The sequence below is a fragment of the Macaca fascicularis genome, chromosome 6, assembly GCF_037993035.2.
Source record: "Macaca fascicularis isolate 582-1 chromosome 6, T2T-MFA8v1.1".
NCBI classification, from domain to species: domain Eukaryota; kingdom Metazoa; phylum Chordata; class Mammalia; order Primates; family Cercopithecidae; genus Macaca; species Macaca fascicularis.
In genome coordinates, this window is record NC_088380.1 from 80,627,331 (window position 1) to 80,640,852 (window position 13,522).

The following is a 13,522-nucleotide window of genomic DNA, read 5'->3' on the forward strand; positions in this document are numbered from 1 at the left end:
ATGGCAAAAAGCCTAGTATTGATAGAGGAAATAATAAATTCAGGCCATAACAATTAGTAAAGCTAAAATACTAATTTAGTTGTTTCCGATGGGACTGTTAGTACATATGAAGAGACATAACCCTTAGCGGGAGGGAGAAGCAGCCATCAACTCTGGCCACGGTGGGAGGGCTCATGTTCCCCCAACTTGGCTGCATGGATGAGCTGTGGTGCATTGCTAAGGCCTTCCCTGAAGTGGTCATGTCAGTGGCAGCATCTTTGCTGGAAATGGGCGGAAAATAAATTGATGTGCTTCAGTGGTCAGGAAATAAAGGGTCCGGTGATCCAAGGAAAATTCTCCAATAAAGGCCATCAGCAACGGTAAAATAACACACCTGACTATAGATTTGGTTTTCCATGCTGGGTTTATGCAGTTGTTTGTGGTGTTGGTTTTCTTCCTCCTTTAGTGTCAAAACACCACAGAACTAAGATAGAAGTCAAAGGAAGACTGTCAAGGGCCTAGGTGTAAAGGAGGGCAGCTATTGAGATGACCATGACTGTACTAGCTCTTGCAAGTCATCTTTCTATTATTGGGTCTAATCATTCGTCCTCAATGGACCGGATGATTTATTCTTACAGTTTACCCAGATCTTATCTCCCTAAGCGTGTTAAAATATTTTCCAAGAGTCAGAGTGCCAGGAAATTAAAGCCTAAAGTTCCAGGTACTAAGGGAAACACCCTTTTAGAATTTATGTGTGAATGTCCCTCTCAATAACAGGGGCTGACCCATAGATTCTGAGCACCCTCCCTTGGCTGGTGCTCAAAGAACAAGGGCCAAGTTTCAATTTCTAAAATCTTTTTATTTCAGCTGGGTAGAATATTCGTTTCACTTATCATTCTGTTGGTTCCTGTTTGGCTTTTACAGTCCTCCCTTCCTGGCCCTTTTCTAATTCAGCTTTCGCCTACTTCCGGCTCCTTCCCAAAGATCCTTTGGGTTGGGAGAAACCACTTTCTGCTTCCTGCAGCAAGAATGTAAGTCACTTATCTAGCTCAAGCACAAGGTCTCAGGGTCAAGGTAACTTATATTAACTTTCTTTCCCAGGTTCCTGAGGAAGGAGGCACAGATAGTACTATCTTCTTAGTGCATGAGTCCAGGGAACAGTGTGAGAGAGAGCTGATAAAAGGGAGAAAAGGGGAGTTGATAACTAGAAAAGAGTGGGGCCAGATATCTGTTTTGTTCATTTATTTATTTATCAGTTTCCTTGTCCAGATTTTAAATTGTGTGGGGGTGGGTAGAATGATTCTCACCCTAGACCAAGTACTTTCATTGGTATATTTTTCTAGTAATTGTTTAAGACCTTGTTTCTTTCCTGTTGATAATCATTCCAAGCTTTCCTAATTAAAGTATGCCTGTTCCTGTCACTGCAGTTGGCTCTGAAAACCCACCATTAACAGTAATTCGCAAATTTGTATACCTGTTGGACCAAAGTGATTTGGATTTCCAGGAGGAACTAGAGGTTGCACGATTAAGGGAAGAAGTAGTGACCAAGATCAGGGCCAATCAACAGCTGGAAAAAGACCTGAACCTGATGGACATCAAGATTGGACTCCTGGTGAAGAACAGGATCACACTAGAGGTCGGTGGGGTTTTTGGGACTGTCAGCTCCCAGAAGAGGGAAGATGCCTACATACAGTCAAGAGTCATTTAATGACAGGGATACATTTTCAGAAACGTAGCATTAGGTGATTTCATCCTGATGCAAACATCATAGAACACTTACCTAAACATAGATGGTAGAGTCTACTACACACCTAGGCTACATGGTAAAGCCTACTGCTCCTGGGCTACACACCTGTATAGCTTGTGACTGTACTAATACTGCAGGCAATTGTAACACAATGGTAAGTATTTGTGTGTCTAAACATAGCTCAACATAGAAAAAATACAGTGAAAATATTATACTATAATCTTATAGAACTAATGTCTTATATGAGGTCTACTGTTGACTGAAACATGTTGTTTGTGGTTATATATGTTCATGACACTTTGGTCTAGCTAAGTTCATTTGGAATCTACGATAAGTTTTTATCGTTTTTATTATAAATTAGTGGTTCTCCAGTCTGTAAAATTTTATGCCTCCCCATTTATAACATTTTGTAAGGCTTCCTTATTCTGAAATGAAATCTATGTGATAAAATGTACTGATGTATATACCTTCAGAATAAGACTAGGGCCTTTATATGAATACAAAAGAGAAATTTAAAGAGTAATTGTTAATAAAAGCACACATTTTATTGAGAAAATGTATATGCCTGATGACACTGGAAGACATGATACAGTTACCAGGGGTGTGGACCTCTTCACAGAACAGCTACAGATTGTGAGGGCTTCAGTGGCAACTGATGTGGAGAAGTGGTAGAGCTGGCAGGACCTCGTTTTCCAAAATGGAGAACAACTATTTGTAAAGTTCAGCATTAGCCAAGTGTAGTCTCCACCCAGTTTACCCAGCAGTTGCAATTCTAGAAAATCCTAGATTTTGTGTGGGGAAAATATATTATGCATCTACGTAAAACAATTAGATTCTAGGCTTAGATAATTACAAACAGAATATTGACCTACGTAAATGACCAGTAAGACATTCAAAAGTTCTGTCATGCAAGGTGTAGGGCAATTATTTACACAGGACCATCCCACAAATCGCCAGATCACAGAGCACCTCTCATCCCCAATCCGTGCTCACTAGAAAGCAGGAGTGCCCTTCAATTGTTAAGATATTAAAAAACATCCCCACGTATTTCCAAAATACGTACAGAGTCACACTGCCCACATTGATAACTTCTAAATAAATCACGGTGTGACTTCACATCTGTGTGAAACCTGCCAATATCAGGGCTCAAAAAAAAGTGTAAAAAGCGTCATTTTTACCCAAGAACAGATGCCTAGGATAAGACCTCTCTCCCCGTCCTTGTTCCCTTCCTATGTGCCACATCAGTTTTCAGGAAAAACTGATAGGTCGAAGAGGGAAACTGACCTTCTGGAAACTCTGAGAAGGCTACAGTGGCTCATAGGTGGAGCTCCAGCGGCCAGCAACCAAGCGAGTGTTCTGGACAGCTGGGAGATGAGCAGCCACAGGAGGCTGCCAGTTACATGGGCATGTGAATGCCCCAGGCTGGTCCTCCAGACCTCATAAAGACACCAGGGCAGTTGTGAAGGAGAAAATAAGAAAAACATCATTTTATAAACACAAGTGATCATCTCTTCTAAACATTCAGGAATAAAACTACTTTTATTATTTTATCCAGAAAAACAATAGTATTTTTTTAAAAATAATGTATTTGTATTGTTTGACAAAAATGAGAACTTTTCAAGTGTAATATATTCCAGAAGGTTTTTTAAAGAATGCTTTTTATAACCTTAAACTGCTGTTTCACCCTATCACCATAAAATCATAAACAGGAAATGTCTTGCCTTTTAAAATAAAGGCTTAGTTGCAAATCAGTACATAGTTTAAATAATATGTATCTTTTGGAAACACAATTGTGGCAAGTTATCAGATTTTCATGAATGCTTGAGTTTTGTGGGGGTTTTTTTAAAGCCACTTATCACTAATAGATAACATTGTGAAGTTTTTCAACATATTTGCAAATACCCAATATGTATCCAGCATTTTTTAGTGATTAAACTAATGATTATTAAATATGCAGCTGTTAGCCTTATCATTGACAGAACATTTGCAGTGATGCAAGAACAGAGCAGTTGAAGCTTTATTTATAGTAGTGAAAAAGTGGGAAACGACCTGAAGGCCAGAACAATATGCAGAGGATGATATAATTAGTTTAATATAGATGTTGTATAACCACTAAAAATAATGGTTTTGATACTTCTAAAGCAGGAGGAAAGGTTTGTGATTTAGTAGAGGAGAAAATAGTGCCTAAGGTAGTATGATTTCTTTTATTATCAAAAAATAATAATAAGCCAGACGGACAAAGAAGTTAAGTGATTTTTCTTTGTGTGATAGTTATGTTTATCTTCTCCCCCTCCTCCCCACATCTTTTTATTTTTAACAATGAGTGTGTGTTTAGTGAGGAAAGAGAGATTGTAAAGGGAAATGGCTTTGTTCTTACAGAACAATGCTAGCTCTTGCTAGTAACCTTAACATTTTTTATAGTTCTTTTAAAAATCAGCATTCCTCCTAAAAACCTCAAAATCTGTAGGTTAGTGAAGTGACTAACATTGATTTTAGGCAAAAAGAATGGTTTGGAGAAAGAAGACAAAGCAACTGAAATAGAGGTTTCCTGGAGGCACAGGAGCCAAAAAAAAAAAAAAAAAAAAAAGTATAGGTCAACCTAGCTGGAAGGAAAGCCTAAATTAAGAGACTAAAGCTAATCTAAAACTAGTACTAAAATTCCCATTCATAAGTGTGATGTATCATCCAGGAGCCCAGATTTGCAGTCCAGAACTACCTGAAACCCAGCATTGAGATTTGTAACTATTAATGCTTAATTATACTACTTCACTGCTTATATTAACATGTGACCTTGAGCATATTTCTTAACCTCTCTCTGAGTGTGTTTTCTTCCTTGGAAAATGTACTAGGTGATTTACATATATTTTTAATCTTCACAGCAACTCAGTAAAATTGCTGTTATTACACTCACTCTATAGATGAGGAAACTGAAGCTTAGATTAACCTGTGCAGGTTTACCAAGCTAATTATACTCTGCAGATACCCATATCTTTACGACTCCAAAGCCCAAGCCCAAGCCCTTCATACTGGCCCACATTTTCTACAAAAATGTTTATATCATGGCATACTACCGGCACGCAGATATCCCCTTATCAGGAAAAGGGGAAAGGTGGCGGTAAAAGGGCAATATTGAGATGTGGGACTATCATGAACAAGCCAAATACGGTTCCTCTTTCAAACCACGGTATTCCTCCAGTGTTCGATATTGATTAAGAATCAGGAAAAGTGAGTTTTGATGAATAAAAAGTAACTGCTCTGTTTGTTATCCTTGTCTGGGTTGGCTCTTGTGTCCATTTTCAAGCTTCCCAAAGCAAACCTCCATTCACCCAAGCACATTCATGAGCAAGTCAGAACCTCACAGGGAGAAGGCAGAGGGGCTATCCCAGTTGCTGTACCCAGTTCTGCCCTTGGAGCTCCAGCAGACAAGCGCTGTTCCATCGGCACAGCCACCGGCCCGCCCTCTCTTCCCCTTTCTGGGTTCAGCATTGCCTCCGCTGCTTCCCTCCCTCCATTCCTCTCCCTGTCCTGCCTTCACCAACTCTCTCTGTTTTTAATGCAGAGGAGTTTAGATCTGCCCCAGATCGCTCACCACCCCTATCCTCTCTTCTGTATATGGCAAAAACCATTAACCAGAAGATGAAGTCTGCAACAAAACAAAAAGCCCTCAGTTTCTAGAGTGACCTCCACTGAAAACACTTGGGAGGGAAAAGGGGGAGATTATAGATAACAAGACTTGTTTTCCTGCCATATATTTAAAATCAAGGTAATAGATTTATTCTGTGTATTTGAGGGAGTTGAATGATTTACATGTCGCCAGCTATCTGAAGAGGAAAAATGTGGATTAACTCGCACTGTAAGCCACATTTACTCTAGTGATGTCTTAGGACTTCTTATAGATAAGGATTATCAGACAGCCACCTGCCTAGATTCTCCCTTGACCTCTATCTGGCGGTAACTACACTTCCTTTCTTTGAACTGAATACATTTTATATATTGGTAAAACAAGGGGGAAACGTTGCTTTTTAAAAAATGTTATGGGAATGTAAATCAACTCCCCTCTCCCCTTTCCCTATAAAAGCAACTGGGGTGACAGAAGTAAGTGGGTAAGTCAAGGCTGCCTCTCTCTGAGCTGAGAATGAGAAAGAATAAAATCATGGACCTGGAAGGCAATGGATGTAGCCACATGGAACTGTCTTATTCGAGAGCTTCCTAGAGCTCTGGACCCCGGCTGCTCAATAGGCTGACCCCAGCCATGGGAGAATGGGGTGCCAGGAAGTAAACATATTTAGAGCTTACCTTTTAGGCAAGACCTGACAGTGGTTCTTATCCCCAGTGGCAACTGGAAATGAGGGCGGGCACATGTCGGCTGTGAAAATGACTAGGAGTCCCTGCTGGTATTTGGTGGGAAGGAGCCAGGGTGACAGATGCCAGTAGTGCATGCAGAGCAAAACGCTGTTGTCCACACTGACCATAGTGCCCCTCTAAGGATACTGGTCCAGCATTCCTGATGTGCAAGTAGACTCCTCATGTAGAGGTCCGGCTAAGAGCTCAGTCAAAAATCTGGAAGAAGTTTTAGGAAAAGCAACTTTCTTGCCACTTACTCTGGGACAGTGAACTAATGCCAAGTGACAGGGGAGGTGTTCTAGAATAGCGACTTTCAAATATGAGTCGTGCCATTAGGGTCATGAAATCAATTTAGTGTGTCACAATGAGTAATCTTTAGAAGTGGAATAGAATAAAAGCAAATAGAAAATATCAGCACGTACCATTAGTAAGAGAGAGGGTGTATGTGTGTTCACCAATAAAATATGGAAAATGTATTTCTTACTGTGGGTCTCAGACTTCCAAGTAGCTAGTACCACAGGCATGAGCCACCACACCTGGCTTATTTTTAAAATTTGTTTGTGCAGATGGGGTCTTGCTGCGTTACCCAGGTTGATCTCAAACTCCTGGCCTGAAGCCATCATCCCATCTTGGCCTTCCAAAGTGCTGGGATCACAGGCATGAGCCACCACACTTGGCCCACTTCCAACTTTTCTTCCAAAGCTTCCTGGCTTGTCTAAGGCTTCATAGAATTGAAGAAAGTTAGGGCATTGCTTGGGATTAGGCTTTGGCTTAAAGGAATATTGTGCTGGTTTAATCTTCTATCCATACCACTCAAACTTTCTCCATATCAGCAATAAGGCCATTTTGGTGTTTTTAATCTTTCATGTTTTCACTGAAGTAGCATTTTTTATTTCTTTCAAGAAATTTTTATTTGCATTCACGACTTGGCTGTTTGGTGCAAGAGGCCTAGCTTTAGGCCTAGCCTATCTTTTGATATAACTTCTTCACTAAGCTTAATCATTTCTAGCTTTTCATTTAAAGTGAAAGATGTGTAAATTTCACTTGAACACTTCAAGGCCATCGTATGGTTATTAATTAGCCTAATTTTAATATCGTCCTGTCTCAGGGAATAGGGCGCCCAAGGAAAGAAGAGAAAAAGGAAAGTTGGTGAAGCAGTCAGAACTGCTGCTTAAGTTATATGGGCATGGTTTGTGGTACCCCAAAACAATTACAATAGTAACATCAAAGATCCCTGATAGGCCGGGTGCTCACGCCTGTAATCCCAGCACTTTGGAAGGCAGAGGCAGGTGGATCAAGAAGGCAGGAGATCAAGACCAGCCTGGTCAACATGGTGAAACCCCATCTCTACTAAAAATACAAAAATTAGCCAGGCGTGGTGGCAGGCGCCTGTAATCCCAGCTACTCGGGAGGCTGAGGCAGGAGAATCGCTTGAACCTGGCAGGCAGAGATTGCAGTGTGCTGAGGTTGTACCACTGCACTCCAGCCTGGGTGATAGAGAGAGACTCCATTTCAAAAAAAACAGGATCACTGATAACAGCGCCCCATAACAGATAGTATAATAATGAAAAAGTTCTATGTATTACAAGAATTATCAAAATGTGACACAGGAGACACAAAGTAAGTACATGCTATTGGAAAAAATGGTGACAATAGGCATGTTCAATGCAGGATTACACAAATCTTCAATTTGCAAAAAAAAAAAAAAAAATGCAATATCTGTGAAGCACAATAAAGCAATGCACAATACAATGAGGTATGCCTGTATTTCCAATTACGTGTGTTTCAATCCTGTATGTGAAGAGAGGAGGAAAAGAGTACAAGAATTAAAAAGCAGTAATCTCATCAATTTTTTACAGGATGTAATTTCACACAGTAAAAAGCTGAATAAGAAAAAAGGAGGAGAAATGGAAATACTGAATAACACCGACAACCAAGGAATAAAAAGTTTGAGTAAGGAGAGGAGAAAAACACTAGAAACATATCAGCAACTGTTTTACCTTTTACAGGTAAGAACAATTTATCTTTCACTCTGAGTCTGGGAGTACTGCTATGTTACATGTCTGTGGCTTACAGGGAGTCTTTTATCATGCTTCAGCTATAATAGCATCCCTGTGTTGAGCATCTACCAAGTACCAAGGCTATTTTTGGTGCTTTACATACATTCTCTCATTTAATTCTTACCATAACCCTGGGATCCGCGAGAGAATAAGTACTATTGTTATTCCTGCATTACAGATGAGAAAACTGAGACACAGCCAGTACATGCAGTACATGATAAAGCAAGGGTTTTGAAACGCAGGCAGTTTGACTTCAGAGCCCATGCTCTTCACAATATTATACTGCGGTTACCTGCAGAAACAATATAAATCTGATAGTAACAAAACAAAAACAGGTACAATCATCCATGAAAAAATTAAAATAACTGTATGTGAAAAACAGATATTTACCAGAACCAATCTCCCCTTCTGCGGGGGAAAGAGCCAGAGGGTTTGGGATTTCAAAACAGTACTTCTTTTTTCTTTTATTATTTTCATGATGTTACTGTGATCTAAATGAATAGTAATTTTCCATTGCTTCCTGAGTGATGGTGAGAACTAATAAGTTTGACTGGTTATGGTTGGACTTTGATGAATCACTTATTGTTTTGTTTGACCATTGATTCAGCCTGTCAGGCCTACTAGCACATACAGCTAGTCACAAAGGAAACTGCATGATAGCGATAGAAATAAACAAGCATCCTCTTCAGCAGGAAAAGTTTCCCCAAAGAGGTGGATCCATAGTTCTCCCTTGGAAGAGTCAGATGTCTCTCAGAGTGGGGCCACTGTTGGAATTCCTTCAAAGCCTGGAGATGCTTAGGTCTTTGTTTGAGGATGTCACTGTCTGTAGATGTATAGAGAGCACATTACACAAACCATAAATAAGAGGTGTGGCGAATCTCATGGAGAAACACAATGTTAATTTTGGTAGGTTTGAAATTTCTCTACCTGGAATAAGAGGTTGGAGAACATCTTCAAACATATGAACATCTTCACACAAGTGGCCACCACACGGCGGTACAGAAGGAAAAGGTTAACAGTACTTAGAATTGTCTGTGGAACCCACTGTTTCACGCCGGCAAACTTAGAAAGAAAAGGGGCTCACTTTAAGCAGGAAAGGACTTTGGTCTGCCTAATTTAGTAGTCAACTACCAGTTTGAAAGTTAATCTTAGGCACTTATCATTTTTTATATCCATGAAATTTCAAGCATATTGAAGATTCTGTAGAATTTAGTTTTCTCAATTTGTCTCAATAAGTCAAAATCTAGTCATTGACCTAAGACTTGCATTGTTTATTAGATAAATGGAGGCATTTGGGAAGAAGAAAAAGCACAGGAGCATGTTTAGAATAATCCCACCAAACTTTATCCACAAACAATCCAAAATGTACAACCAAAGGGTGCAACCATTCAGTTGTATCAAGTGAAATCTCTGTTGAAATCATATATTTTTCTTCTCCTTCTCTTCTTTTGAGACATTAGCCCATTATCACTGAAGAAATTATAGAAAAGCAAATGACCTGGATTCCTTCAGCCCATAGGTTACACTTTAGCAAGACGACTTCTTTTTTGTAGAGATAAGGTCTCACTCTCTCGCCCAGGCAGGAGTGCAGTGGAGCAACCACAGCTCTCTGCAGCCTTCGTCTCCTGGGCTCAAGCAATCCTCCCACCTTGGCCTCCTAAGTAGCTGGGACTACAGACACATGCCACAATGCCTGGCTAATTTTTTCGTGTTTTTTGTAGAGACAGGGTTTTTCCATGTTGCGCAGGCTGATCTCAAACACCTGAGCTCAAGTGATCCACCCACCTCAGCCTCTTAAAGCACTAGGATTCCAGGCATGAGACACCACACCCGACGTAGCAAAAATTCTTAACCAAAGCCACAGGTCAGCTAGTATATAGGTTTTTGGGGGATTTGTCTCTTCAGTGTGAAACTGAATTTAAAAATTTTAGGTAACCTTAGGAGGAATGGTGAGTAGGCATCTTTATTTAGTCCTAGAGTAAGTTTCCTTTCTCCTAATTCCTATATACTTCACATTGGAAAAGAGTCACTACAGAGCTATCAAGAAAAAGTACTGAGCTGCTTATTTATAAAATTTCAACCCATCATTATGAACTTAAAAGTAAACCTAAGTGGTAAAGTAAACCAGAATTTGAGGTTTCTTAAAAGCTGCCCAAACTGCTTGAGTATATTAGATGAATACTAGTTTTCAAGTTTAGAAAAATGTTCTTCTCTTGTCAGAAAGAAGATGAAGATTAGGAGTATTAAATTTCTCTTTGAACATACTTTCCTCTGTAACCTGAATACTATTGTTCTCTTTGAACTTCTACCTGGTAGGTGTAGCTGCTGGAGAAAAGCCACATCACCATGAAGGCTGGTTCTGTATCCAACGGGTCCATCCTCATCAGAACCCGCAGGGTTCCACGTCCATTTTAAGTTCTTTGTTGTTTTTTGCTTATGGTCTTCTGGCACTTCCCTTATCAACTGTCCTGACCTTCACCCCTCTCTTCAGCCTCCCTACCTCACTCCCCCTTCTCACTCTGGGTAGAACATTGTGGCCATTTTGCTGTTCCCACATTGTAAATGTATTCTTTTCTTGTTCTTTCCAGTCTGACAAGATAGTATGCATTTCCTTCTACTCATCCATCAATCCTTCTAGGCCAGTCTATATAGCTGGGCCCTTAGTCCACTTTTCTTTTCTTTTTTTTTTTTTTTTTTAAAGATACAGAGTTTGTGTTGTCTAGGCTGGAATACAGTGGTATGATCACGGCTCACTGCAGCCTCGAAATACCGAGCTCAAATGATCCTCCCAACCTCAGTCTCCTGAGTAGCAAGGACTGCATGCATGCACCACCACGCCTAGCTAACTTATTTTTACTTTTTTCTAGAGACAGGGCCTGTCCATGTTGCCCAGGCTTGTCTCGAACTCCTGGGCTCAAGCTATCCTTCTGCCTCTGTCTCTCAAAGCGCTGGAATTATAGGTGCGAGCCACCATGCCCAAGCTTTGCCAGTGTCTTTGGACACCAGATTCTGTTGGCTACCCACCCTGTCTTCTGCGTCTCTACAATAAATATTAATATGTGGCTCAAAATGTCAACAGTGAAAAGTAGATATAATATGTTAAGTGTATCATATAGTGTGTATCATTTAAATCCTATCATAATTTTCTACTATAGCTTCCTATAGTATGATATGAATAATATTAAGTAATTAATATTTGATATTAATATTTTTAAATATTAATATACAATAGGAAGCTAAAGTAGAAAGTTATATAATATCAGTCTAAAGGAAACTGTAGTAGAAAGTTATACTATATACTAATAGCATAGAGATGAGTACCTGGCACATAAAAATTATTTTATATACTCATCTATATGCTTTTAGTGACATTAAGTCATTGAAGACAGGGAATCAGATATTGCTTTGTGCTTTAATAATATATTAACTTATTGTTTTGTGGGATTTTTTTGTTTTCTTTTTCCTTCTTTCCTTCTAGACCAACCCTTTATACTTGGCTAAGCTGATTTTCCAGATGCCACAGAACAAGTCCACTAAATTTATGGATACTGTTATTTTCACACTATATAATTATGCCTCTAATCAGCGAGAAGAATATCTACTTCTCAAGCTTTTTAAAACTTCTCTGGAGGAAGAAATAAAGTATGTATACAAATATGTATGTAAAAATACCAATGAATAGATCCTTTTGTTAGTGGTGGCTGTCTTTGGTTTACTAAAATTATTTTCAAATTCATATAAGTTATTCCCACATATTAAAATATATCAAGTTTCTTGAGAATACTTCTATATCATTAGAGCTATATTCAAGTACCATTTTCTCCCACCGATGATACTTTCTGTAGTGTTAAATTAACTTTTGATTTTGTATGTCTGTAAAACTGAAAATCAATATTATATTGGAAGTCAGTGGAAACATTTAACTTAATTAAAATTCTGAGTAGTAAGGCCATTAATGGGTGAGAATGCAGAGTGCAATCTCTGCTGAAATAGTCTTCCCTTCTTACTAGAACTTAAGCTACTTTTGCTAATTTATTTTCCGACTCAGTTAATGTAAAAATTGTATAGGTAGCTATAATGAGTGGACTGAGAAACATGCATGAGAAATGTCCTTAGCTCAGGTGGCCTTCCTAACTTGTGGAAACCTTAAGTTATACTAGTTCCTGTTGGTTTTGGGAGCACAGGAGTCAGCCACCTCTGCCCTCCGGGTGTCTGTAAGCCCATGAGAAATGTGATTCATCAGCAATAGGAATGCTATGCAGTGGAATGTGGTAAGTACTAAATGAAGGACACTTCTAAATGAAGGACATGTACAGTGTATCAGGTTAGAGGATAGGAGGAAAGATTCCAGCTAGGTTGACTAGTAAAGATTTTGTAGAAGAGGTGGTGCTTGACCCAAAACCTTGAGGAATAGCTGCAATTTTTATGAGAAGAGATAGAAAAGGGAAACAAGGCACAATGGTGGTGGAAACGGCATGGGCATAGGTCCCAGAAGGAAAGTAAATTAGTCTAGCCAGAATGTGACCTAATTACTAACTACCAGGAGATGAATCCTGAAAGATAGGGTAGGGCCAGGTAGTGGGAGACTCTGAGTAAAGGCTCAGCTGTTAAGGCTCTATTTGCTTTTTGGGGGGGATCTGTGAAATCTTTATTTTTCTTCTTCTTCTTCTTCTTTTTTTTTTTTTTTTTTTTTTTGAAGACAAAGTCTCACTCTGTCTCCCCAGCTGGAGTGCAATGGTATGATCTCAGTTCACTTCAACCTCCGCCTCCCGGGTTCATGCCATTCTCCTGCCTCCGCCTCCTGAGTAGCTGGGACTACAGGCACCCACCACCACGCCCAGCTAATTTTTGTATTTTTAGTAGAGAAGAGGTTTCACTATGTTGGCCAGGCTGATCTCGAACTCCTGACTTCAGGGGGATAGGTCCCAGAGAGATGGCGGGTGAAGCTGTGCATGCACATGAGGTCTGAGGGGAGAACGTGGGTTTTGGTTGGACTCTGGTAGACCAGTTATTCTTTTGTTTGGACATTGATTCACCCTCATTCGCCTTACAAGCACCTACAGTTAGTCAAAAAATAAACAAAAATAGCATTTAAAGGTGGGAAGAGGAGCCAGCAAAGGAAATAAAAAGGAATGACTGGATAAGATAAGAACCAGGCACTGTCAGGCTCTAAAGGGGAAGGTGGTGGAAGAGAGAGAGAAAGTGGTCAAGAGGGAGAAGAGAAAGGGAAGGAAGAGAGGAGAGAGGCCCAAAGAATCAGCAACCATAAATCAAGAAAAGCTCTCTCAGCCATCTGATGCGGCTAGAAGCTGTATTGCAGCTTTGAGTGGGATTTGAAAAAGTGAAAACAGTTCATTCAATCAAGAAAGTTGTTTTTGAAATTTGGTAACTA

At 39.7% G+C, this 13,522-nt stretch overlaps 1 protein-coding gene across 3 annotated transcripts in view; it reads left to right on the top strand.

Moving 5' to 3' along the window:
• IQGAP2 (IQ motif containing GTPase activating protein 2) overlaps positions 1-13,522 on the top strand; it is a 310,898-nt gene that overhangs the window by 258,568 nt on the left and 38,808 nt on the right. For all 3 annotated transcript variants that reach the window (XM_005557201.4, XM_045393897.2, XM_045393896.3), the window contains 3 exons: positions 1,407-1,615; positions 7,930-8,079; positions 11,609-11,772. In XM_005557201.4, coding sequence (XP_005557258.3) covers positions 1,407-1,615; positions 7,930-8,079; positions 11,609-11,772 — 523 coding nt within the window. The remainder of the gene's footprint in view (positions 1-1,406; positions 1,616-7,929; positions 8,080-11,608; positions 11,773-13,522) is intronic.